This window comes from Acartia tonsa, chromosome 5 (assembly GCF_053477335.1).
Source record: "Acartia tonsa isolate MP-2025a chromosome 5, ASM5347733v1, whole genome shotgun sequence".
Taxonomy (NCBI): domain Eukaryota; kingdom Metazoa; phylum Arthropoda; class Copepoda; order Calanoida; family Acartiidae; genus Acartia; species Acartia tonsa.
In genome coordinates this window covers 31957706-31985515 of record NC_137264.1, presented here as the reverse complement: position 1 = coordinate 31985515, position 27810 = coordinate 31957706, and the positions used below count along the sequence as shown (strand labels likewise).

Below are 27810 nucleotides of genomic sequence, written 5' to 3'. Positions count from 1 at the left end.
AATTCGGAGGTGTGGTGAAAAAATTGCTCATAATACAAAAAATAACATTGTTAAAAACCATATTTTTATAAACTTACCTAACTACTTTTTGGAGGAAAAATTTGGGTTGACCTTCAATACACTCTCTCTCTCATAATTTTGTTGCAATGCTATGTAATGTTGTTGTACAAACATTGATAATTTTATCCTTGTTACTCTAGGAGTAGTCAAGTAAGTCAGTTGTTAGTAGAGATACTGACCAAACATGCTGAGTCACAGAACGTTGCCATTGTACGACCCCTTCTTGGATGCATTTCTCATGTGCTGAGGTACGTATACAATAGTTTTATGGCACATCTAAATTATACATTAAGTCCGTATGTCTGTTTGCCATGCTTTAAAAGACAAACCTTAATTTTTAAAATTTCTTAACTTTTTTGCAGGGGTGTTTACTCTCTCGATCAGTCCTTCCAATCCAAAGGCACTTCCAAGCTGGACCCGTCTACCTTAGCCTTCAGAGCCATTCTTTCTCCCAGTTACAGAACCATTTTGCCGACTACCCTTACCTACATTATTCTATTAGTCAGAGGTGCTTTACCTTGGAGACCTGCTGCGGATATTCTGCTGAAAATTCATTTATTCCCCTGCTGCAATTTTTTAAATTTCCGAATCCCCCCCCCCCCCTAGTTTTTTTCCAGCAAGGAAAGGGATAAAATGAAAAAAATATTTTCAGAACTTTTATTTATATTATTCCCCTTCCCACAAATTCTTTTAGTTTTTTTTCACCAAAGAGTGGAGAAAAATGTAAAAATGCTATCAGTTCTCTTAATTTTTACATTATCCCCCCAACCACATATTTTTATCTCCCTACCTTCCCCTCCCCGCTTAGCAGGGTCAAATTGCAGAATATACACCCCTGCATCCTTGTTTACTTATACTTGCTATTTTTTGTATGTTGTCATCATAGTTCATTTATATCTGCCATTTGTGTTCAGGGTTCAACCTTGTTCAGCCTGGGCTGCACCTGAGATGAACAATATATTTCAGATCCTGCTCACCTACACATCAAACTCGAAACCAAAGATAAGAAAGGTATATTGTAATACAATAGTTGCTTCGCCCCTAGCCTCTAGGGGATGGCGGGAGAGGGCAGGAAAATGGTCGTAAAACCACCCTAAGACATTTCAAATTTAAAATGCAACTAATTCGGACCAGCATTTTCCGAGATTTTAAGCTTATAAAAAAACGTTTCTACTTAATGATATAGGATGTAAAACCGCTAAATACATATCCAGAGCTGGATCTTTAAATCATTTCAATGGTGCGCCATATCGGGGTAAGCCAACTTTCCACCAATGCAATGAGAGCGCAGCATTTTACGAAATTCGGCGCACCCCGATTTAGCGCATCATTGAAATGATTTAAAGATCCAGCTCAGTAAAATAGCCAATAGGAAAACGGAAAAGGAACAATCCACCAACAACTAATTTTGGTTACAAAGTCAGTGTATAGATTTACAAATATTTACAAATTGTCTGGAATGTATATTTTCCATAATTCCAAGATAAGCAAAACTTTCGTATTTTTAATAAGAAATTGGCAGTGGGGGGAAAGTAATTCAACTAGATTAGAAAATATACAATCCTCTCAATCTTCTTTACTTGTAGGCTGGTCAGCATGCGACCATATCAATTCTGAAAACTGGACAGGTCAACTCTGCTGGCATTCATCCTGCGTCAGCCTCGGCGGCCAAACATTGTCTACATGTCATTAATAATGCAGGTCAGGCTTATTATGTTTTTAACAGCCATAAACTTATTTTTTTTGGCGGGAGGGGGTATTTTTTTGGGGAATATTTCCTTGGAGGTTTGTTGTACCCTCACTCAAAATAGTCGAAAATCTTATTTGGACTTACAAGTAGCTTCTCTGTAAAGGAGAACACTGCGGTTAGCAAAATTCTTCGCTACACTCACCCTGTTACTTCTATTTAAGGATTAATTTCAATAAATGTAAAAAAAATTGCAGGTCCTGGCGATACGAGCATCCTGTACATGTTATTGTTTCTCCGGGCTATTCTATCCAACCTGCCTAAGAACCTAACCAAACAGTGCTGTGAGACTATTCTAAAGCTTCTTACCCTTGGCAATAAGATTTTGATTTCGACAGGTATTTCTTTCCATTCATGTTTCTTTGCTTTAAGTTGATGTTCCGTCCTATTTACACTTTGCTCATGAAGTTATTAAGTTTTCATAGTAATGAGCGTAGCAATCTGATAGTTGTATAAAGTCCAGCAATGTGTGTCCAATGGTGCAGTTGTATGCTAGTTTGGCATGGCAGAATCATTAGATTTATTTAAAACTTAAAATAGTATTATGATTTCAAGGCATGATGTAAGTTGTTATCGGAGCATATATTTATATAGCTTCCTATAAATATTACAGTAATATTAATTGTAATAGATATTAAAATATTAATGATACCTCTTTAATTTATCGCTATTAAACATTTGTTATTAAATTTTTTTTGGCTTTCAAGGATGTTGATAAATGTACAAAACACTTGAGTAGATCCCCGCTGCCGTATTAAATCTGAATGAAGGTGATACCTAATATTTTAGGTTTGTCAAGTCTGCACGGACTTTTCTCTGACCGTCCGTCAGCTACCAGCTTGCCTGCGGATCTGAACGCCCAGCTGATCACTGCACTCTACGAGTACAAGCCAAATATCAGCGATTCAGGTAATGTAACTAATAAAATAAATGTGCTTTCACATAAAGTGCCTGTTGAACAATTTAACCCCACCTACCCTTTAAAAAATGATATTTTTAATGCCCATCCTCTGCGGGGCTACCTACAAGTACACAATTCAACCTAACCTGACCTAATTTTTTTTAAATATGGAAAACTATTCCCTCTCTTTTATATAAGGTGGGAGGGGGGGGTTAATTCAACCATCTAGTAATCAATGTATAAATGGCACTTAGAATTCGAATTTTGATCTGAAATTTTGCATGAGTAATCCTTGGTAGGTCTATTTTCCCTAAAACGAACAAAAAGTTGGAAAAGTAACGGCTAACGGCTGGCGGCTCAACCGTTTAGCCATTTTTTGGATGTTTTCAATGCAAATCCATCATGAAACCAAACTCCACATAATACTCTTTGCTGCTCCAAAACCTTTTCAAACGATTCTAGCCAGTAGTTGCTGGTACTAGAAATCTAAAAAATTTCACATGATTTAAATCAAAAATATGTTTTAAAAAGTTTATTTCTACGTAATTTATGACAGATTTGCCCTAAAAAAAAGCCCAAAAAACAGCTAAACGGCTGAGCCGTTAGCCGTTACTTTTTCAACTTTTTGAAAAAAATGACGAAGTCCCCCCGCAGGGTTACTAGTAGGGGGGAAATTTTTGAAAAAAAATAACATGGTCTTAAATAATTCCAAATTTCCTAATTTTTTTTGGCGGTGCGGAAAATGGCGGTAAACGGTGGGAGCGGCGATCCCGCCGCCGTTTTTTTGAAAGATACCAAAAGTTTGGGTAATTAGTGACACAACCAAAAAGATTTCACTCAATTATCTCTAAAACTAAGAGAGTAGCACCCAAAATAATTGCTAGTATGTTGTGTGCAGAGTGACCACATTTTACAACCCCCCCCCCCCTTTTTTTTTGTTGATGGATTGACATCTCTTTAAAACACCTGGTAATGTGTAATATTGTATATTTTGCTGCACAGGGTTGTCATTTTGGGCGGGCGCTTTTGGGCGGGCAGTTTTGGGCGGGCGGTTTTGGGCCGCCCGATATAAGGTCATTTTGGGCAGTTTTGGGCACCCCCCTTTTGGGGAGAGAAAAAAAGGGAAGGGGGGTAAAAAAGAGGGGGGGTGGGCCTATTTTTTGGGTGATATCCTTATACTAAAGTAACAGGATGTGTGTCTGTTTGTTTGTGTGACTGTGTGTTTGTACCAAAGGATCTCGCTAACCGCTGAACCGATCGGGTTCTCCTTAACAAGGTAGCTTCTCATAGGTTCTAGGAAGGTTTATAACTATTTTGGGGGAGGGTACCACCACCCTCCTAAGAGAAATCGCCCCTAGAAAAAAATTACACTCCCCAAAAAAAAACATTTAGAAACCCAAACCCCCCCCAAAAAAATTATTCCCTCCTCAAATTTTTTTTTTAATTTTTCTTTTCAAATCTAATATACCTTATAATTGAATTATCAAATTTGACTCTCCCCTCCTCAAGTGCCCAAAGAGGCCTCTAGGGCCGTAGCCGCTAGTTAACTATTTAAATTAGTAACCTTTTTTAGGTATCTAGAATAGGATTTCGCTAACTGCTGAACCGATATGGTTCTCCTTTCCAGTGGAGCTTTTATAGGTCCTGAGATGGTTTTAGGTTATTTTATTTCTAATAATAAGTCTCGGTATGGTTTTAGGCTATATTTTATATGCTTTTTATAAGCTTTTTACAACATTTGCCCAAAAAGGGTGCCCAAAACCACTTTTGGGCGCCCAAAACCCGCCTAAAACCCTTTTGGGCAATTGGGCCGCCCAATATCAAAAAAAGTGCCCAATTCGACAACCCTGATTTTGCAGGACCTATAATTGCTTGGCTGGCAGTACAACAAGAGGGACTTCTCAATTTAGCACAACAGAAACTTGAACTTGCTCAGGCCCACCTTCACAAGTAAGTCTAGATTATTTTAAAAAATCAATTGACTCTTTACTTTTTACTAGCGGCTACGCCCCTAGAGGCCTCTAGGGGCACTTGAGGAGGAGAGAGTCGAATTTAATAATTCAATTTCTTATTTTAGATTTTAAAAGAAAAAGTAAAAAAATTTACGTTTGATGTTTGTTTTTCGTTGAACTCTCTTTCTAAAATTGAGAAATTAAAAAAAAAAATATTTTCTCTAGGGAGGGTGGTGGTACCCTCCCCCAAAATAGTTATAAACCTTCCTGGGACATATGAGAATCTACCCTGTTAAGGAGAACCCGATCGGTTCAGCGGTTAGCGAGATCCTTCGGTACAAACACACAGACACACAAACACACAGACACACAAACATCCTGTTACTTTATTATAAGGATTATACGGATAACATGTCTTTGATTTTAAGTATTTAGGTATTGTTTTGAGTAAAGCAAAAATTATCATTTGGCAAATGATAAAAAAAAATTCACCGGTATCTTCACTTAACCTAATCATTTAAAGTCATTTATTGCCAATGAAAAAGGGGCCTCTAACATTAGTTATCTTGAATTAATAATACAGAGGATGTCCTGTTAGCTCCATGTTTCTTAAACCGTATGCTGAGTATGGAATTAACTTAACTACGATTTCGAACTCTGTTTCTATGCTGCAAAGCATATTTGTCTTAAACCAACAAGTAATAGCGAAGCTACTCTATAAATAACTATTAAAGAAAGGGGGAGGTAGGTTGTGCTAAAATTCCGTAAAGGAGTTAGTTTTAAGGCTTCAAAACAGTAGAACGATAATATAATATACACTAAAAATATGTATTCCTTATTGAAGACAATGTTTTTAGATATTTATATTTAGTTAATATTATCGTTCTACTACTGTTTTTAAGCCTTAAAACTCACACCTTTACGGAATTTTAGCACAACCCAACACCACCTTTATGTGGTTTTATCTCCTGCTAAAGATAGACAGACGGCTTACTTTTTGTTTAAGATTCCCAATAACAATGAGCATCAAGTATGCATAGAATTTACTTGGTCCGTTTGTCTGTTAGTCTTACTAAATAAACAATAAAAATATATTAAACATCTGAAAGTTTTCTTGATTTAAAAAATATATATATTTATTATCACTTAAAATCTGCTCTATAACTCTCTTTGTCCTTTTGTCCATCCCTGATTTTTTGCTTTGCTTTTATGGATTGTCATCCTTGTTAACATTGAAAAAAATTTCAGGTTTTGTTCTGTGGCAGTAACTTGTTGGGCCTCTCCTAAAAAGGAAATAGTGAAGGCAGCTGGTCTAGCATTGAATGCTGTCATTAAAGAGTGCTTGAAAGATATTCCAAATGATATTTGCGCCAAGGTTGGTTTAGTTTCTATATCCTTATAATAAAGTAACAGGATGTCTGTTTGACTATCTGTCTGTCAGTTAACAATTAATTGTAAATGTTTAAAGAGTTTTGGTCATAAATTAAGAAAAATATTAACAAATAGTTTAATTATGCGGTATTTAACCGTCCGTAGATTGGATTTTGATATTTATTCCAATTAAGCTTTCTTATACTACCTGTTGATGGAAAGCTGTATCTGGTATGAATTGTTAGATTTGAAGGAGGTTTCTAACTGAGCAAACTAACGATATTTATGAGTAGTTCTTTCTCTCCTTTATAATAAAAGAAACACTTGGTTCTTTCTCTCCTTTATAATAAAAGAAACACTTGGTTCTTTCTTTTTGATTAAATTGCCTGGATTTAATTCAATCTGTTAATTGTTCAAATTTTACAACCAATACTTACCATCTTCAGAAGGAGTTATTTTGTGTTTAAGTTTTTAGTATGCACTGCAGCACATCCTATTATCGTCCATTGTCTGATCCCTTAATGTTCCTAAATTTTGTAACGTTTATTAAATTATTCTAGGTAATGGAAGAGCTAAGTGGTGGACTAAAATACCAGTATCACAAACACTGGGACGTAGTATTGGCCGTGTTGGCCAGCTTCATAGAGACCGTCGGTCCCCAACATCCGAAACTGCTGTACCCGCTGGTCCACCAGGTGGCTGAGTTACGCAGGTACAACAATATTGAGAATAGAAGATTAGAGTAAAACACTAGAGGAAGAAAGGGTTAAATAACTGTATTTCCCTATCGCCGATTCTTTTTTTAACCTTTGAAAATTTACCAAAAGTAACGGGAATATTAACACAGTAAAGTAGCAGGAAACAATTTGCTAGCAGACAAAAAAGTTCATTGAAAAACTGGGGATAGTTTGTTATCTGTATATACATCTATACTATAGATCTGTTAATATGAGAACCAGGGAAGGTGGGGACATCGGACTAAAAAGTGTACTGGTACCAAAATTATTATTCAGCGTGTTTTTTTTATGAGAACTTTTTTGAAAGCAATTTTACCCCACTTATAGTTATCAGAATTTAATGATTAATGGCTTATTTTCTTCGTTTTTTAAGGCAATTAATAGAACACCAAAAAAATATTTCAGTTTTTATCTAAAAAGTACAGTTAAATCTAAAATTCAAAACTTAGGTGTCAACATCTAAAAATGGTTTTAGCGCATTTTTCTTGTGCCTAAATCTTCTACCTACCCTTTGCAAGAAAAAAAATTTGGATTTTCTGTAGTCGACTTTGGGGGGCCAGTACTCCCTCCCTGGTTGAGATATGACCTTAAAACTTTGATATGTTCTAGTACATGTCCCTAATAGTATCTGTATACATTTTAGCTCTATATTTCAACTTTCAAGTGTTTAGCAGCCATTCTTGCAAAAGGTTGAATATTTGAGCATAAGAAAAATGCGCTAAAACCATTTTTAGACGTTGACACCTAAGTTTTGAATTTAAAATTTTACTGTACTTTTTAGATAAAAACTGAAATATTTTTTTGGTGTTCTATTAATTGCCTTAAAAAACGAAGAAAATAAGCCATTAATCATTAAATTCTGATAACTATAAGTGGGGTAAAATTGCTTTCAAAAAAGTTCTCATAAAAAAAACACACTGTAGTGTAGATACGTTATCTTATTCGTTGGCTCAGAAACTTTAGGTACTATTGATTCGTTGGTTGGTTGGTTTCAAACTATTAGTATACTATCCAAACTTTTTAATAGTTACCTAGTTGTCTTTTGTGGTATCCCTTAAGATCCCTGAGGATAAATACATCCAGTAAAAGCATTAAACGTTTATTACATACTAGCAGATGTGTCCCTAGTATCTAGGGTCAAATTTTTTTTTAGAGGGGAAAGATTGGAATAGAAAATAATCTAAAACTATCCTGAGACTTAATCTAAAATTAAAATTGCCTAAAACCAATCGAGGACCTATTTGAAGCTTACCTAAGATTTGGAACCCAATCGTTTTAGTAGTTATTTAGACAAAACATACTTTTACTACTTTATAGAATACGATACAGCAGAAACTCAGATATATAATATAGTACCAAATTTTCTTTTACATAAAGAGATTATGAAAGATTTATAATCAATTGTTCCATCCTTGTATTGATAAGCCAAATAGAACATAATTTTATTTTAGTAATGAGACGACACAACTTGAGAAAGAGATAGATCATGCTATTGGAAAGGCTGTAGAAACTATGGGTCCCAAACAATTCCTAGAAGCATATCCTCTTAATATTACAGGTCAGTGTCAAGGACTTTAGAAACAAAGCTTATCTGCTGTTAAGGTCGGTCCATACGTCTTGCGGATAGCTCTTATCTTTAACAGCTCGGTTAAAATTTCTATACTTGTTACCAGAAAGTCCGAACGTCCATTGAAAACAGGTTGATTTTTACCTTTTTTGACAACAATTTATAATATAATATAAATACCCTTTTCATCTGATTTTTTAATCCTGATTCACAGGATAACAAAAATAATGTTATAAACGAATCATCTCTATAATCAAGTTGAATATACTCAGCTGTGTGCGATGGTTACCTAAGCTTAGCAATAGTATTGATCATCAAATCTTTCAAATGTTTTTTTTAGGAGATGAGAAGGATTATGAATTTAAACGTTCCTGGCTACTTCCCGTCATGAGGGATAACATTTCTAGGTTTCTACTTGTACTTGTTTTTGCTAATACATTATGTAGCGTAACACGTAGTCGTAGCACATCTGATCTAAAGACGATAAAAGTTGTACCTACTGCTGCTATGTCAGATGTGCGATCTAGACAAAATAAATCGGTGGCAATGGCTGGGTTTTAATAGGGAAACTCGAGTTCTCTTCATATTACCTTTAGGGGGAGGGGGCAACACCTAACCCGCTAAAGTTTAGAGGCAAAGTCAATTCCGACTGACACGTGGACTCAAAGTCATAAAACCCTTTCTATATAGTAGCTGTTCTAAATAAAAAAACTGGTAAGTTTTTTGTGAAAAATGGGTGTAAAATATTTTTCTCCTGTTGAACCATCTCTTGTTCCTTATTTAAGCCAAGAAATACAAGTATAAATGTGACAGGACTGAACTGGCATTTTTTATTGAACATTTCTTGCCGCTGGCAGCCAGGTATATGGACAGAAGCAAGTACTCACTATCCCAGGGAGATAGTATTGGACACAAAACCTATGAAGTTCTTGCTTATCAGGTAAACTAATAATATCTATAATACAAAGTTGAACGATGTCTGTCCTGTTTAAGACTTATGAGCTCGTTAACCGCTGAACCGATTGGGCTCTACTATTAAGGTTCTGCAGTGGTTTATGTTACGTTGTTGGTGGATAGTTAAGACACCCGCCCTTCCCACTAAAAAAAGAAAAAAAAGGATCCCAATTTTTTTGTAAAAAAAAACTTGACACAACATATGCAACTTTCCTTTTTGTATCCTCTCATGGGGCGAAGCATAAACTGATTTAAAAGAAAATTGGAATATTAAATGAAAAAGAACCATAACTTCAGGTTTGGTTTCTGCTACCTGGATTCTGTAAGGAACCAACAGACATACTGGAAAGTTTTAAGAATATTGCAAAGATTTTGGGCATGCAGCTTGCTCAGAGGTAAAATACATATTTTTTAAAAACGCACAAAAATTTTTTTATATTAGATTAAAAACTTAAATTTCTTAATGCTTACTTCCTTAGGTATGAAATACTAATGTAAAAATGTCTTCTTGTGAATGATGTATGCTTTTATTAGTACCTCAACTCGTTTAATACACTATATGCAACGAAACCTTTTGCGGAAAGCTGTCTACAATAATACATGAATATCTATTATTTAGAAAAGAGATTAGAATAGATATCATGCGTGGACTGAGAACATTGATATACTCAAACATGGAGGTGCCAGAGAACAGAGCGGAAATTGCAAGATTCGCAAAGAATTTCCTTCCAATTTTATTCAATTTATACACTACCAAGTAAGTTCTTTCTGTGTTTTTAAACGGAGATGGGAACGTGTTTAGTGTATTTAGAAACATCCTAGATATCTAAGTGGATGTTTAAACCTCGCACCTCCCCCCCTCCCCCTCAACACACAAAAAAATAAAAAATACTAGTTCATTAAATTTCTAACTTTATAACTTGAGTGTCACCCAAAATACCTAGAAATACTAGAAATGCATTAACTTAATTCAAGCCGTATATAAATGTTTCAGGCCTAATGGATCTGAAGCAAATTCACAGAGGCATGCAGCACTGGATACAATTAAATTATATCTTAAGGTAGGATAGATTATTAAGTTCCTTCCCAGCCTAGAATTTCTTTATTTCCTGCTGGAATTTATTAAAAAATACATAAACAAATACCTAGTTATTTTCAAGTCTAAATAAGAGAAAAGACCAATGGATCTGGTGCAGTTAACGGTAAAATCTTCTATCTGATTGAAAATTTATTAAGTGTAAAGGTTGATAGCTGCCAAATGGTTATACGTACATGTAATGCATATAGTTAGAAGCAGCATATAAAGATTAACTGCCTTAGTCAAGTTCCAAAATACACTATAGAGAGCTTGGCTAAAGAAAACAAGAGTAAAATAAGCATTTTTCCACACATTTTTGTGAGCTGCAAGATATTTTTTCAGATTATTTGTAGCCCTTACTTTTAATGATGAACCAAGTTGAAATGTGTACAGGGGTGTATATTCTGCACAAGATCCATTTTTTCCATTGCTGCAATTTTATTTTTCCCCGTTTCTAGTTTTTTCCAGCAAGGAATGGGGTTAAAATGAAAAAATATTTTCAGAACTCTTTATTTTATTCATATTATGACCCTTTCACATATTTTTTAGTTAGAGGTTAGAAAAATTGAAAAAATTCTTTCGAGTCCTCATAATTTTTACATTTTTTCCCCCCAACCACATATTTTTTTTCACCCCCTAAACCCCCCCCCCCCATCTTCCTCAGCCGGGTCAAATTTGCAGAATATACACCCCTGTATGTGTACGTCTATCCATTTTGCACCTACAAGTCTTTAAATTCTTAGTTAGAAATAATGGATTCCAGGGACTTTTTTTTAATACTCTAGATCCAAATAAATTACAAAAAACTACCAAAATAAAGTTCACGCATTTTATTCCCTTTTTATATATTTTAGATTGCTGACAATACAGTGATAACCAACATGTATGATAAGGCTGTAGAGAAGGGTAGTGATAAGAAATCTGATGAGTTCACCATAGAAGCTATTTTTGATCTGCTTTGGTAAGTATATTTTTTTTCTCTTTTTAAAATAAAGGGGGGGGGGTTAATGCAACCATCTCGTAATCGATGTATAAATGGCACTTAGAATTCGAATTTTGATACGAAATTTTGCATGAGTAATTCTTGGTAGGTCTATTTTCCCTAAATCGAACAAAAAGTTGGAAAAGTAGCGGCTAACGTTTAGCCATTTCTTTGCTATTTTCAATGGAAATTTATCACGAAACCTATCTACACATTAAGGCGGGTTGATTTCCAACTTTTTGGAATTTCACATTTTCCCACATTGGCAAGGGTTACTGGGCCTATATAAAACCCTGTTAAACTTGAAACAGGTTTTTTAATCCAAAAACAACGGGCGCATGGGGTGGAATAAAAAGTGTCCACCCCCTTATAAAACCAAAAATTGAAATTCCTTCAAACACAGGCATGTTGCATATCAAAATGACTGCATTGAAATGCTGATTATGAATCTGAAAACCGTTTTGAAAAATATTGCTCCTAGTTCGAATAAGAGCTCATTAAGTACCTAAAAAGGCTGATTTAGTCAAAATTGTTCATTTTGGTAGGTTATTTGAAAATCATTTCAGACTGAATCAATTTTTTTCAAAACGGTTTTCAGATCTGTAATCAGCATTTCAATGCGGTCATTTTAATATGCAACATGCCTGTGTTTGAAGGAATTTAAATTTTTGGTTTTATAATGGGGCGGGCACATTTTATAACCCCCGCGCGCCCGTTGTTTTTGGATTAAAAAACCTCTTTCAAGTTTTACAGGGTTTTATATAGGCCCAGTAACCCTTGCCAATGTGGGAAAATGTGAAATTCCAAAAAAGTTGGAAATCAACCCGCCTTACTACACATAATACTCTTTTCCGCTCCAAAACGTTTTTAAACGGTTCTAGCCGGTAGTTGCTGGTACTAGAAATCTAAAAAATGTCTTTTTTATCATTTCACATGATTTAAAGCAAAAATATGTTTTAAAAAGTTGATTCCTACGTAATTTATGACTGATTTGCCCTAAAAATAGCCAAAAAAAACGGCTAAACAACTGAGCCGTTAGCCGTTACTTTTTCAACCTGTTCGATTTAGGGAAAATAGACCTACCAAGGATTACTCATGCAAAATTTCAGTTCAAAATTCGAATTCTGCCATTTATACATTGATTACGAGATGGTTGCATTAAACCCCCCCCCCCCCTCCTTAGGTACCTAAGTACTTAATTCTTGCAGTTGCGTACTCCCCGCTTAAACTAGCGTCCTTTAATTGGTATACAGGGGTGTATATTCTGCACTGCACAAGATTCATTTTTTTTTCCCGGTTGCAAAATTTTTCCTCAGGTAAGAGGGGGTGGGAGTTTTCAGAGCTCTATATTTTTCGTTTATTTTCCCCCTCCTACATATTTTTATTCTGCGCTCCCCCCCCCCCCCCCCTTAGCAGGGGATCCCGTGATAAATATTGGTATATTGATGTGCGCATTAAGTGTGAAATTTTACCCAGGTGACTAAACGGAAGAAAAGGGACTGTAGAATGTTTTGTTTCATATATTTCTAACAACATCGCTACTATTTGACGTAATCGTAATCAATTACACCAACATTTTAACATTGTGGTATGTTATTGTACAAAGGGGCCAAACTAGTTTTATAAAAATTTATTTTATCAGGTGTTTGTTGGAGCATATTGATAGTGAACGAATGACAGACCTGTACAAATATGTTGTCAACAATATTAACGCGACAGTAGGTAATATTTGACTGCTTTTTAAAAGCGAAGCTTTTCTAAACTAAGCGTCTGTACGGCAGTCCATAAGAATAGATTTTGGCGTTATTTTTCTATTTATAAAATTGTATTATAGATTTCCAACTTAGCATGATGGTTTCAGAAACAGTTTTAAGCATGTCGTTATCAAATATTTGAAGAAAAAAAATAAGTTACCTAGTTAATGTCCTTCTAACACGTAGCGCATCCGCTCTTCGTCGGGGAGTTGATAGGTTCGAATCTCGGCCCGACACTGAGTCATAACTAAAGATGTTGTTAAAAATGGTTCTAATTGCTTTGTCAGATGCGCGACAAAAATTAGTAGTTAGAGTAGAGGGAATGCCTTGGAACATAAACAGGCGCAACCTATTACCATGTACAGTTGGGACTTCTGAAACAAAGGTAGTGCAATCAAAGGGTTTTTGTCTTTTGAATTTTACTTAACCTAAAATCCTAAGGCGTTAGAGTATCGCATCCCATTACAACCGGATGATGCTCTGGATTCTCTAGATGATCACTAAAAATTGAAGGACAATTCCTTCCTTACGAGGCATGGTAATGTCAGTCTGACATGCTGATCTTTACTATAAATCCAATATTTTGGTGTATTTAGGTAAAACAAAGGAGAAGAAATCCTACAAAATTTTGGAAGAAATTTGCAAATTGCAGTCAGACGCATCCAGCGAGTTCTTTGAGAAGAACTTGCCAGGTAATAATAGTTATTATTCGCATCGTATTACAGACAGCTTTCCGTAAAAATCATAATATTCAAAACCAGTTTTGTTGGACCTGAGGTGCCGAAATAACGGTCTAACAAAACTAGAAATAATTTTATGATTTTTATTTCAAAATTCGTGGAAAATTGTCTGTACTACGATTTTATTAATGTTATAGTATTGCTGAGAATCGGTTTTACGGATATTAAACGGTTTCGAAACCAAACTGGAAAAATTATTTTAAGTATGGTGGAAGAAAAGTTCTTCTTACTTTCTCATTGGTGATACATTCTAAGTCTTGTAGATTGTGTCCTTGGGCCTTGAAATGACTTTTAACTGTAGTTGATCCAGTTTTGACTGCGTTACCATGTTCGTTGAATCTGCTGGAAATCATTCTACTTGTTTGGCCCACATACTGAGGTCTCCCTAACTGCACAGGATCCACTGGTTTTCCTACAATCCACTTTGTAAAAATAAATCCTTGTTAAAAAAAAGTAAGTTTCAAAATAGAACTCTACTTCTCACAGTGAGCCCAGGAATCCAACTTTGTGGAAAAAATTATTTATGCCCAAAATCGAACTTTAGAAAATCAATTATTTTAAAAGTCCATGTTAAAATTCATCATATTAGAGGAGGTTTGCCATTTTAAATTAATGAAAAATTTAAAAAATTAAAGTTTTTATGGCCTTCTGAAGTTGTTACCCTGGAATTCACGAAATTTAGATACAAAAATCTCCCAAAAAAAATATTTTTAATTTTTTTTTGTTTTACTTGCCATTTTATCAAATATTAACTTAGGACGTAATGTAATAACATTTTAGAAAGGTTGTGCAATTATCTATCGCTGGATAACAAGAAACTAAATAGTTTTGTATAAAAAAACCTCTTGAATTCATATTAAAGAAAGTTGGTGAAAATGCAAAAAAAAGCACGTTGAATATTTTTTTAAGCTCTGATTCAAATACCTTGATCTTTTTAGCAACGAGGTGAAAATTTTTAGGATGAAGTTCTAGCATTAATTAGGCAATATATAAGAGGATCCCATTGGTCTTATCAACTTTCACTTAGTTGCTTAACCTCTATAGATATTTTTGTAAAGGTCGTTTTAAGCTATTTTTAGTGTATAATCCTTATATAATTTGTTGCCAGATTTCATTATAGAGAAAAATCCTTTTACAGTGTAAAAATCTGGCAAAATGCCTTTCCGAAAAATCATGGCATAAAATTTTCCCACCAGTGGTGGAAAAGTTAGAGCACCTCAAAATAAAATTTTACTATGCCCTTGTGTATTGGAACCTGAGGGCCTCCTGGAGGGGCTACCAGAAATCTAAAGGTATCTTTAGAACCACAATGGCCGCTCTAACTGCACTCAGAAAAAGTCAGAGATAATTGCCGGCCGCCTTCCGTCCTTTAATTGGCGGCAAAGTTAGCACACCAAAAAAATGACAATTTTTTGTTGTGTTTTTTGCAAACAGGGCGACGTGTGTTTGTGGCGCAGCCACGTGTATTACCACTTTTTTGTAGGTCATTCCAAGCCGTATTGGCGGGTGTGCGGCCAGAGGTGGTCTGACCAGCCGTTTGGCCGACAGCCGCAGTTAAAGGTCACAAAAATTGTCAAAAATTGAAGTTTTTGAGGATTTTTGGCATGCCAGTGCAGCCAGACTGCTTGGCTGACAGGCCTGGGACACATGTCACCTGTCACACTGGGCCATTGCCCATCTTTGCTATTTTGCACAATTTTTTTCCCATCACTTCCCTGGCTGTGATGGCCATTCAAAGTGGCCTGGGTCAAAATCGACCAAAAACCAATTTTTGGGGGTGATATTTTGACCCCCCAATCATCTAGAGAGGGAGGAAGGGATAATCTTGTTAATTCTGTAAAAGGTACTATAAAAACCTTTTAATTAAAAAAAAAATTGTTTGATTTGGTTGAAAAATAAGGAAGTTATTAATTTTTTCCACAAAATTGGATTCCTGGGCTCACTGTGCTTCTTTTGAATATTTAATCAAACATTTGAGTTATGAAATTTTACTTACAATGTTTAGAGTTACAAGAGTCTTTGGTAAAATCCATACGAGCAGCAAGTACTGTTACTCAGGCCCCAAGATTAAAAACTATCACCACTATTCTTGAAACTTTGAAGGTAAGATCTATATGAGTAAGCCTTTCTAAAATTCTTTTAATTCTTTAAAGTTTTCAAAGCGACAGTTTTATCGAAGGTATAAAAATGAAATGAAGAATAAATTGTTGAAATCCTTAGTTTTCACTTGATTATAATTTTTTGTAGCATTACTGACAGACCGAACACTAATTTATATACTGGATGACCATTCAGGGGTGTATATTCTGCATGGGATCCCCTGCTCAGGGGGGGGGGGGAATAAAAAATAAGTGGTTGGAGGGAAAAAAATGTAAAAATTAAGAAAACTGAAAACATTTTTTGCATTTCGCCCCCCTCCTTTGTTACAAAAACTAAAAAAATGTGTGGTAGGAGGGATAAAATAAATAAAATATGAGTTCTTTAAATATTTTTCTATTTTCCCCCCTACTTTTTAAGAAAATCTAGGGGGGAAAAAAATAGAAAATTTTGTAGCAGGGGAAAAAAATTAAATCTTGTGCAGAATATACACCCCTGTGACCATTGGTGTAGGAAATCTACACACAAAAAATCCGCTTTTCTTGAATAGCATCCGAGAAAAACCTATTTCCCACTCAGAATTACGGACGGACGAACTGATAAAGTGAATTATATATATGCTTTCCTTTAAAGAAGAGGAGATATTTAACCTTTACTCATCTCTCATCTTACAATTTTAAGGAACCACATATGGAGTTTGCCGAGTCTTGTATACCCGAGGCAATAATGTGCACCAATGCTAATTCCTCACGTGTGCGCATTGCCGCGTATACTGTTCTACACTCGGTGGTAGAGGCCATGTTGAGATGGAGGCCAGATGAGAAGGACGAGGTCTTTAGGTAAGTCTCTATTAACTTTAAAAGTTGAAGCATTTTTTAAAAAAAGGCACTCGTATTTTTATGCCTTCTATCAAATCAAATATAAGTTTGGATATTTAAGCCAATTTTCGAACAAAAAATTTCGAAAAAATAATTTCCATTCATCCTTAATCCTTATAGTAACAAAAACTAATGATTCTATTGTTTTTTTTTCTTGCTTAGTAGTAATGATTTAGTCTAATGTAGCTATACCTACTTGATTATAACTTGTTTTTGTTATGTACCTAGGGAGTATTCCAATCATGTAATGAAGGTTCTTCTGGAGGATCAGACTGAGAGATTTGCTTTGTATGCTTTGACAAAGATGTACTTCGAGTTTAGAGATATTATTCCTCTGGTAAGTAATTATAATCCTACTCAGTAGCTGTCCTTTATTTACATCCTAAAAACCAGGTTTACCCAAATATACCCCTCCAACAAATATCTTAATTTTCGGCATTAAGAAAATTCGCTTACTCTCTGGTTTCTTTATAAATTTCATTCAAATTTTCTATAATGTTTCTTTTTTGACCTTTTGCCATAAATAGAGAGGGTAAAAATTTAAATGGGGGAGGGGGGGCTTAATTTGATAAAATACCTGTTCTATTAGTGAACCATGGCGTGAAAAAAAATTAGTGAATTTCTTTCTTTTTTTTTTGGGGGGGGGGGGGGGTTAGGGAGGTTAAATGTTTTAATGTTTTAAATTTCCCCCCTCCTCTTCCTCTTAATGAAACTAATATTTTGTTAAGGATGTTGTTGATCAAATGTTGACCAACGTATTTTTGTTGATGAGAGCCGTACAAAGAGAAATTGCTGATGCTTGCATGGGCTTCCTCAAGGTAATCTACCGTTGAATTTTTCAGCTAAGAGACATCGGCGCTTTCATACAAAGTACATTAAAGATAGGTTAGGCTAAGTTATGTTGGGAACTGGGTAGACCTGCAGGGGTAAGGATTCAACCTTAAAGTTAAATCAAATGCGCAGACAATATCCTTATAATAAAGTAACAGGATGTTTGTCTGTGTGTTTGTATGTTTATACCGAAGGATCTCGCTAACCGCTGAACCGATCGGGTTCTCCTTAAAAGGGTAGCTTCTCATAGGTCCCGGGAAGGTTTATAACTATTTTCTTGGGGGTGGGATACCCCCTAACCCCCCCAAAAAATAAACCCCCCCCCCCCTAAATTTTTTAAACTAAAATTAAAAATGAGGGAGAATGCACCCCCCCCCCACAAAAAAAAATTCTCCTCAAGTGCCCCTAGAGGCCTCTAGGGGCGTAGCCGCTAGTTATTAATATTATACAAAATAAAATGTAAAAACAACTTTTGCCTAAAAATTTCTTATTTTATTTTTTTCTTTTGGGGGGGGGGGGGTTGTACACTTAAAGGAAATTAAATATTAGTATAAAATTTTGCCCTTGACGTTTGGGCTTGTTATTATAGTAATTAATTCAATTCTTTTTGTAAAATGCCTTATATGATAAGATCCTATAAAACTTTGAAAATTTAATTTTGACACTTTCCTTCTAGGAACTAGTAGGGCAAAACGTCCCGTAAAACACTAAAATTTTAAGTACTGAACTTATTTTTAAAGATATCAAGCTGATTTTTTTATTGGGAACTATTTTCTTTCAGATAACTGAAATAAGTAGTAACTACAGATTTCATTACGCACTATCCTTCTAGGGGCTTTTGGAGTAAAACAAATACATATAAGTTTTCAACTTACAAGCCCCTAGAAATAAAGTGCAAAAATGAATTATGTTGTGGCCAATTAACTCTTTTAAGTAAAAAAAGGTTCCATTAAAAAAATCGGCTCAATATCTTTTTAAAAATCTCAGAACTTATAATTTCAGTGTTTTGGGGGGTGTTTTGCCCCACTAGCCCCTGGAAGGAAAGTGTCAAAATTCAATTTTCAAAGTTTTATAGGTAGATCCAATCATATGAGATATTTTACAAAAAGAATTAGGTTGATAACTATAACTGTTATAGTATAACAAGAAGCTCAAACGTCCAGGGCAAAATTTTATACTAAAATTTCATTTCCTCTGAGTGTACAAACTTCCCTCCCCGGCATTAACTGATATTTTTTCCCAAGATATTGTTAATGTCCAATGGTGCCTACTTATAGGCATAACTGTCCTTGTTTTGTGCGATTATACAGGAATCTTTAGATATAAGACAATAATATTTTACATATCCCAACAATCATACCTAAACAAAATTACCTCTTGTAGATTAAGATTATTGGTTGGTAAGTTTAGGCATTGATAGTTTTTAACTAACCAATCAAAATTCAATAAAAGCAGTTTTAATTACAGTTAAATTAGATAACAACTTTAGTTAACAAATCATAATATTTGTTTTATTTCAGGTTTTCGTGGTGAGAGCTCCATTAACATTGTTAGCAAAATATGTTCCCAACATAATGCTGGTAGGATTTTAGAATATGTTTTTTTTGGGGGGGGTGGAGAGGGTGGATCAACCATTTATCTTGAAGTCCTAACTGTGCTTGGTCAAGATTTTGGGCCTAGGCATTTCCACTACTTTTACAAGTAATGTGGCTATAATACTAATAAGAATCATATCGGGTCAGCTGCAGACAGCTGGATCTTTATTTACAGATAAACAGAGATCCCATTTCTACAATACAAGGCTTAAAATATGAAAATAATTTAGGGTATATGTGAAATGAATCAGAACAACAGATTGTATACCAGAAAAAAGACAAAGAGTATCCTGGAAAGATTGGTCAGAAAATTTGGAAGTGAAATGATTCATTCTTTTGTCCTGAAAGAGGATGTATCTATGCAAAAGAGGTAACCTTTTTTTTTTATCAATTATGGCATTAAAACCGAATAAAATCCGCTGGATTAAAACTGGTTTTGAGCCATAATAAATCAATATCGCACTGACAATTTTAACTAATAATAAAATTAAATGAAAATCATAGAATTTAATTTATAACATAACTAAACCCAGAACCACTTCATTATGCAATCTACATTTTCCTGGATATTTTGTCTACGATAGTCCATAAGTGTACAGCTTTACAGTACATTGTTTCAATTTGTTAAAGCAACACGTATGATAAAAGGAAAAGATTCTTTTTAAAGTAAAATGCTTATATTTCAATCAAAACCTATATGTTTGTATTTTTTACCGATCCACTTCATTATGCAAATCAAAAGAAAATCAATGAGAAAACGTTTGTTTTGCACTTTTCTCCACTTTTAAAGAATGATTCTGATAAAATAACAATTTTTTAAGGGATTTATGCATTAATTATAATGAAAAACAGTTTTAGGTAGATTTTAATGATTTTTATAAATAAGAAATAATTGAAAAAAAGAAATTCTATCCCTATCACTTTCGAGGACAGCTGCTGACCCCCAGTCTTATGGAAGAAGCTAAATACATGTTAAAGATAAAAATTACCCTGAAAAGCATACAAAAATGTTTTTTGATGTGTTAAAAAAATCCATTTTAAAATCTTGATTTTGAGGATGATGGCCTTTAAGATGCTCTTACTGGTGGTGAAGGTGAGCTAAATGTAATCAAAGTACATGACTATTACAACAACTTGTCTATTAACCTATGTACCATTTTTTGTAGTCATAGCAGCCTCCAGTGGAGCCTCTCAACATGAAATATAACCATTATCTAAAAACTACATAATTTACTTTATGAATTTTAGAAATTAAAATTGCAATTTTTTTCTTTTTTAACATTGCTTGGCTGGAGGCTGCTATGAATACAAAAATTGGACCATAGTTCAATATATAAGTTTTCTTCATGGGCATGTACTTAGATTACATTTAGCTCACCTTCACCACCAGTAAGAGCATCTTAAAGGCCATCATCCTCAAAATCAAGATTTTAAAATGGATTTTTTTAACACATCAAAAAACATTTTTGTATACTTTTCAGGCTAATTTTTATTTTAACATGTATTTAGCTTCATCCATAAGACTGGGGGTCGGCAGCTGTCCTCTAAAGTGATAGGGATAGAATTTCTTTTTTTCAATTATTTCTTATTTAGAAAAATCAATAAAATCTACCTTAAACTGTTTTTCATTATAATTAATGCATAAATCCCTTAAAAAATTGTTATTTTATCAGAATTAATTTTTAAAAGTGGAGAAAAGGGCAAAACAAACGTTTTCTCATTGATTTTCTTTTGATTTGCATAATGAAGTGGATCGGTAAAAAATACAAAAATATAGATTTTGATTGAAATATAAGCATTTTACTTTAAATAGAATCTTTTTCTTTTATCATATGTGTTGCTTTAACAAATAGAAACAATGTACAGTAAAGCTGTACACTTATGGTCTACTGTAGACAAAATATCTAGGAAAATGTAGATTGCATAATAAAGTGGTTCTGGGTTTATAAAAAATATCTCATAATTATCATTTTACTATCCTTGGAAATCTGTCTTTAGTACGATGCGATATAAAACCATAACACGCAAATTAAGAAAATATTATGAGAATTTTTCCGGCGTAATAATTGTGATTTTGGATTTGTTATGTTAATGTTTTCCGTTTCGGGAAGGAGGAGGTATCTTTCCCCCAAATAACTATAAACCTTCATTGGACGACATATAAACAAGGAGGTGTATAAACTGCATGGGATCTCCTGCTCTTGGGTGGGGGGGGGGGGGGATAAATAAAGAGTTTTGAAAAAAAATTCCCTATAGGGGGAAAAAACTAGAAAAAGCTTCACTGTAAATTAAAAGCCTATTGGTTAAGGTGTTAATGTGATATTAAGATAAATTCACTGAGTGAAAAAATCTGATACATTCGTTAATTATTGAAATTTAAGCTTCAGACTGACACTGTTACTTATATACTAGTATATGGAATGCTTTCTGGATACAATAAAAATACGCAAGATTTTACCAGATTTCCCAATTTTATCCGCCTGTTACTTTAGGCTAAGGGCAGTGAGAAAGGAGGGTAACAGAGAACGGAACAAAAAGGAGCGTGCCAGAAACCAGGAGGCGGAGAATCAAGATCAAGAAGATACAAATTTCCTTCCTCTCGGCCAAAGGAATGGATACCTTAATTAGTTACCACCCAGTTTATACTAACAAATTAATTCGGATTAAATCACGTGATTTTCGGCTGTCGTTGGGGGCTACACCTAGTAGAATTTATGACCTTTTTATTGAACCCCCCAAAATTAGTTTAGATCTATTTCGCTTGTTGGCTATATCTTATTCCTGGTAAACACCCAATAGACACCCGTGAATTTTTCTCAAGTAATAATTTGTAATAATTTACACTAAACATTTTCCCTCTCCTGGCCTTATGTGGTCTCTTTTTTTCAATTTGGCGGGAAAATTAATTATCCACGTGGTGCAGGCAAAAGACTATGGAGGAGATTTTGGCCAGCAGTGATGATGAATTTAGTGACTCGGATGATGAAGGTAATTTTATGGGTTACACAGGGTCCGGGATCTTGAGAGATACGACAATGGAGTTAAATTGATATATGTCCCAAATAATGGCGAACAAAATTTCCCTTAATGTAGATTATAATTAAAGGTAGTTTGGACCCAAAGTTTTTGAGGCAACGAATTAGATAACAGGGATATAATACTTTGTATACTAGTGTAATTTTTAATCAAAAGTCGCCTCCCCCTGCAGTGGGTTAACAGGAATCTTTATATTACAATGAGAAGGACAATACGACAATTGAATTACCAGTCAACAGTCTGTCAATACAAATTCTTGTTTTTCCCCCCAAATTAATTGTAGACAAATATTAGGTTTTTTTTAAATCTCAGTACGTACCTTACTAGTATTTTAGTTTTGTCAGACTTATAACCATTTTTTTAAGGTGAAAGAGGCAACAAAAGAGGAAAGCCAAGAAAGGATAGCAAGAAGAATAATGATAACAATGCCTTTATTAAGGTTAGTATAGTTGGTGGTAGGATTATAGTATTGTTATGTATATTAAGGGAGGAGATTAAGCTACAGTAAAGCAAGCTTACATATATTGATAAATCCGTTTTTGTTACGACGCGGCATCTTAAAAAACAAATAGACAATCTAGGATTGGTCTAAGGATTCTAACCTCCAATCTCCTTGTGCATCTGAATCCTAACTTCAGAGAATCAATACATACAAAAAGAAATAGTGTTCTTCAATCACGTTTGTGAATCCGATTATTTTCCACAAAAACCAAGTTCAAAGGAAACTGCATTTTTATGCAGTGTCATAAGCGCAAATCTTGGATTTAATATCGGTTTCTGGCTGTATCTTTATTCTTCAAATAACGTAAATTTTTATAAAATGGATGATAATAAGTTGTTTGTTTTTTTCAAGTGTTAAGTAATAAGTTATAGGTTAGGTTATATTGGGTACAGGGTAGCTCCGAATGGTTAGGCATAGAGGGAGAAAAGTTAGCTTGCTAGGCACTTTAAAGGAAAGCACCAGAAATTCTATGTTTTTTTTTAGGAGGGAGAAGATGATATTTTGGATCTGTTATCTTCCAAAGATGTGTCACAGAAGATTACAACATCAAAACCTGTCAATGTGTCTGATGTACAGGAATGGTTGCTATTACATTTTTTAAGATTGTATTTGTAGATTACTCATTTTAAATCTCGTCGTAGCCTAGCAGAAAGGCGTAGAGTAAGTTCGTATTTTCACATGATTGTAATGCTGTGAGCAGATTAGAAGCATTTTCCCACAGAACTGTAATGTAAGCTAGCACCAACACACACCCTTCACTGCTATCCATCTAGGTTATAGTTTATGAAGGGGTTGAAAATGGATTTACGTTCCATTCGGACGGACTGATATCTAAACAACCTCAATAATAAAGTATATAAGTAAGAATTAACCTATAAATAGCAACCCTTAAATAGGAGAAGAAAGAGATGAAAAGAAAGGCTAGAAAGGATGCATTCAAAACTGCTGAAGATGGCAGACTCATTATCAAAGATAAAAAGGATTATGACAAAGATAGTAGCGATGATGACAACGAGGTAAGTTTATTTTTCCATTTCCGTTTCCTTTGACTTTGAAAAAAAGACAATCATTTTTTTCTTCTTTCACAAACTCTAAATAATATTATAGTATTATAAACAGCTTTCCACGGATATAGAATGTATAATTATAGGATTAAAACCAGTTTTTTTTAGCCCCGAGGTGCCGAAGGCACGGGCTAAAAAAACTAGTTTTAATCTTATAATTGTACATTCTATATCCGCGGAAAGCCGTTTATAATACGATACGAGAAATAACTATTCTCGTCATTTATATGGCCCTTGGGATTCCCAAAACAGTGATCTCCAAATAGATTGTCTATCACACATTGGGGTGTTAGAGAGTTCTCTATTTGGACCAATGAGAATTCAAGTATTGTTTATTAGTTTTGTTGCAATTAATGTTTTAGCGTTTCCAATCTTTGTAATTTTGAAAAGTCCTAGAAATTAATCTTGTTTTAAAATCAAGAATGATGATGATATGGAGGTGCCCACTGCTACTGGCAAAGATGATGATGATGACAATGATGATGAGGAAACATTTGAATCCTTGGTGTCGAGGAAGAAGAGGAAGGTTGGCTCTGAAGCTGGAAGTGTCAAGTCCAGGATGTCCACAGGAACCGGGTAAGTTTCAATATGTATTCAATAATGGATATAGAATACGTGGATATTGAGATAGGGGAATTTGTTACGTCTATTCAGGTTGCTAACAAAGTCCTTAGATATTGGTCAATGCGTCCCTCCGTGGTTAGATGGGTGGCTATCGTTATTTTAGTCAGCTTGGAGAAACATTTTATTAGGGTATGCGAGAATATTCATTGATTCAACAAAAAAGTTCCATAGACATTAATCATCTACAAATTATTATTTGCAAAATTTTGACGGATAGACCTTTATAGCAGGGAATTCCCACCCCTCTTCAGAGTTCAGTTACATGACAAAAACAAAATATACTACCAGATACATTATAAGTTTTCGTGATTTTTTTTGTAGAATTGTTGGTTAGAATAGTTACCCCTGTTTTATAGTTGGTCCCAAGTCAGTAACATCCCAAATATTGAAGACAACCAGCATTTTGATTGCACGACCTCTTTGTCTGTAAGTCCTTACAGGGTATGGTAATGTGTTCCACCTGTTTTGGGCCTAGGAATTTCCCTTACTCTTTCTTTTAATATTGCACGTCTGACATTGCAGCAATAGATAGGTGATTAAATCTTAAGAAAATCTGGAAAATCCGGCTATAAACCTGGAGGATGATTAAATCTTAAGAAAATCTGGAAAAATCCTGGTATAAACCTGGAGGATCAGTAAATCGCATATCCATGATACTCATACATAGAATTTATTTTTTTTAAATCTGGAAAATCCGGATAGAAACCTGGAGGATCAGTAAATCACACTGATCATAATTTATTTTTAGGAAATCTGGAAAGTCCGGCTATAAACCTGGAGGATCTGGTATTCACAGAGCTCTTAGCAGTGCTCCTGGTTCAGAATATAAGAGTAAAAAGGTAACTATGTCTTTCTTCAACTTCACTATTTGTTTCATAGAGACTTTGATGGCGGTTTCCTTTAAAATGTCTTGAAATTCCCTACATCCTCTTATTTTTGTAAAAATTCATAAAATAAATAAATAAATTGCTGTTCTTCGTTTGCTTTAGTTCAGGTTAGTTTAGATAATATTGAGCACTGGTGAGTATCCCCTCATTGTTGAGCTCATGTCCGAAGGGTTAGAGCTCTTGAATTTAATTTATTTTAAAAATAATGGGGGGGGGGGGAGGTATTAAGAGGTTATAAAAAATAAATAGATAAATATAATACCTATCCTTATTATTGTTGGGCCGGATTTTTTTTTTTTGCCGGATACCGGATATTCGGCTGATTTATAATGCCGGTTATCCGATTCTTGGCGGATATCTGGCCAACGGCCGATATCCGGCAAATTGCCGGATATTTGGCTGGATAACCGGATATTCGGCATAAAAAAATCAGCCGGATATCCGGTATCCGGAAAATTTAAATACCTGGTATCCGGCCGGATATCCGGCACAACCCTAATCCTTATCTTATATTTCTATTTCCATGCCCGTAGAGAGAGAGAGAGAGAGAGGGGGGTATAGGAAATCTACAACCCCTCACAGTTTGTAATTTTTTCTTTATTTTAGAGTCACGGAGACACCAAGATCAAGGGGAAACCCGACCCCTTCGCCTACATCCCTATGACACACAAATCACTGAACAAGCGTAAAACCGCGGGCATTAAGAAGAAGAGTGTGTTCAAGAACCTTGTGAATGCAGCCAAGAAGGGCGCGGTCAAGGGAGCAAAGGTTCATGCTAAACAAAAGGCAAAAATGAAGCGTTAATTTGCTTAAATTAATTTTGTCTACAAAGGGCGAGAAATAATATTTCTTAATAAACAACAAAAACTACCTTTTTTTGCCCTATTTATTAAAACGGAGCTTGACTTTTGTTGTTGATGAATCGATATATAATAATATATCTTATAAATATTTACCTATTTGTTTTATGTTTTTCAAGGAAGGTAATTTTACATTTATGTATGTCAAAGATCCAGAATTTTGTAAGAAAAAAATTTATTTTAACAAAGATATTTCTTTGTACTGTTACTATTTAAAGGCTTGTGATATTTTTTTGTTATTTTTTCAATAAAAATTCATTCAGTGTTTTTTTTTAAATATTTGTTAGTCTTTTTTCATGTCACTGAAATTCTACGTTGCTAAAGCTTTTGTATTATTTAATACGTGGGTTAATTCTTCGAATATTACATCTTAACGTCTTGTAAGTGAACAAGGACAATTATATCTATAAAAAGCGCAGCATTGAAAGTTAACATAAGTTTAGGTAACAGAGAAAATGTTTTTATTGAAACTGTAAAATGAGAGAAAAACAAGAATGAAAACTTCAATTAAAGAGAAGCTTGATATATAACTTAGACAAACCATAAATAACAAATCTAGAATAACAACAACTTAAATAATTCACATTATTTTTTTCAGGGTTTCGGATCCGCATTTTTTTGCGGATCCTTGGACTCAAAAATATGCGGATCCGAAACCCTGATTTTTTTATAATAACCAAAAAGTATTTCAGAATTACTTGAATACAGGATGCTTAATATGATTATGGAACGTACGTCTGTCTGAATTTTTTTTAAAGCGAAGCTTTTATATAATTAGGGTCTGTAGGTACGTCTGAGATGGATAGCTTTTTTCATTAATTTAGACATGTTAAAATTAAGTCCTAAAAATGTAAGTATGTCCATAAACATTATCCTGTATCAACAAATTTACTCACAATTTTGCTTTGACTCGTATTCAATTTATATTCTGATGTTTCAGTTTTGACACTACAAGTTTTAATGTAAAAAAAAAAACATTTATTCAGTGACAGATTACGCCCCGTCTTACGAAGCAGTACATACAATAGTACACCAAGCTACTGCTTAGTACCAGGTGTACTTTACAATTTTTCATAATATTTATAAATTTAAATTGCATGACTAACACTAGATGTTATGTGTGGCACTGATAAGGCTTCCCTAAAAGTAGGAATATGCGTATCCGAGATGTTTGCATTGCCTTTTTTAGGTTGGCATTAAGTTAATAAGAAAAATAAGAAATAATAATGTCAAAATAAATGTAGGTAAAATTGAATGGACAGGGGAAAAAGAGAAGGAAAGAAGGGTTACAACAAATTTTAAGGCTAGTTTTTCTTAAATTTTAAAACCATTTCTGTAATTAATAATGTAAGGTTTTTAATAAATCCAGGCAAATCAATATATTTTAAGTACATTCATTACATTCTTCAATATTACATATAGATTTAAAAAGTTCATCTTTAAGATTTAATGCAAATGTTTTTTTAGGAATATTCTCATTTAAAAGATCTTTTTCATGACAAAAATTATTCCATAGTCTTTGAAATGAAAATAATGGAAACCTTTCAATTTTTTTAAATTTGGCTATTGGAATATAAAACTCACTAGAATTTC

At 34.2% G+C, this 27810-nt stretch overlaps 1 protein-coding gene across 1 annotated transcript in view; it reads left to right on the top strand.

Annotated features, from left to right (window-relative positions):
* LOC145319298 (RRP12-like protein) overlaps positions 1-26488 on the top strand; it is a 33739-nt gene extending 7251 nt beyond the window's left edge. Inside the window, exons 6-36 of the mRNA XM_080161365.1 lie at positions 201-308; positions 975-1071; positions 1647-1761; positions 2005-2145; positions 2597-2716; positions 4568-4658; positions 5909-6035; positions 6592-6743; positions 8220-8326; positions 8676-8742; positions 9149-9275; positions 9587-9684; positions 9909-10046; positions 10284-10350; positions 11222-11328; positions 12992-13071; positions 13700-13795; positions 15849-15946; positions 16622-16779; positions 17047-17155; positions 17547-17636; positions 19170-19229; positions 19475-19614; positions 21737-21854; positions 22169-22232; positions 22646-22719; positions 23266-23360; positions 23681-23798; positions 24268-24422; positions 25219-25309; positions 25964-26488. Of these exons, the coding sequence (XP_080017491.1) occupies positions 201-308; positions 975-1071; positions 1647-1761; positions 2005-2145; positions 2597-2716; positions 4568-4658; positions 5909-6035; positions 6592-6743; positions 8220-8326; positions 8676-8742; positions 9149-9275; positions 9587-9684; positions 9909-10046; positions 10284-10350; positions 11222-11328; positions 12992-13071; positions 13700-13795; positions 15849-15946; positions 16622-16779; positions 17047-17155; positions 17547-17636; positions 19170-19229; positions 19475-19614; positions 21737-21854; positions 22169-22232; positions 22646-22719; positions 23266-23360; positions 23681-23798; positions 24268-24422; positions 25219-25309; positions 25964-26161 (3406 nt within the window). The 3' untranslated portion in view covers positions 26162-26488. The remainder of the gene's footprint in view (positions 1-200; positions 309-974; positions 1072-1646; positions 1762-2004; positions 2146-2596; positions 2717-4567; positions 4659-5908; positions 6036-6591; positions 6744-8219; positions 8327-8675; positions 8743-9148; positions 9276-9586; positions 9685-9908; positions 10047-10283; positions 10351-11221; positions 11329-12991; positions 13072-13699; positions 13796-15848; positions 15947-16621; positions 16780-17046; positions 17156-17546; positions 17637-19169; positions 19230-19474; positions 19615-21736; positions 21855-22168; positions 22233-22645; positions 22720-23265; positions 23361-23680; positions 23799-24267; positions 24423-25218; positions 25310-25963) is intronic.
* Positions 26489-27810: the final 1322 nt, after the last annotated feature.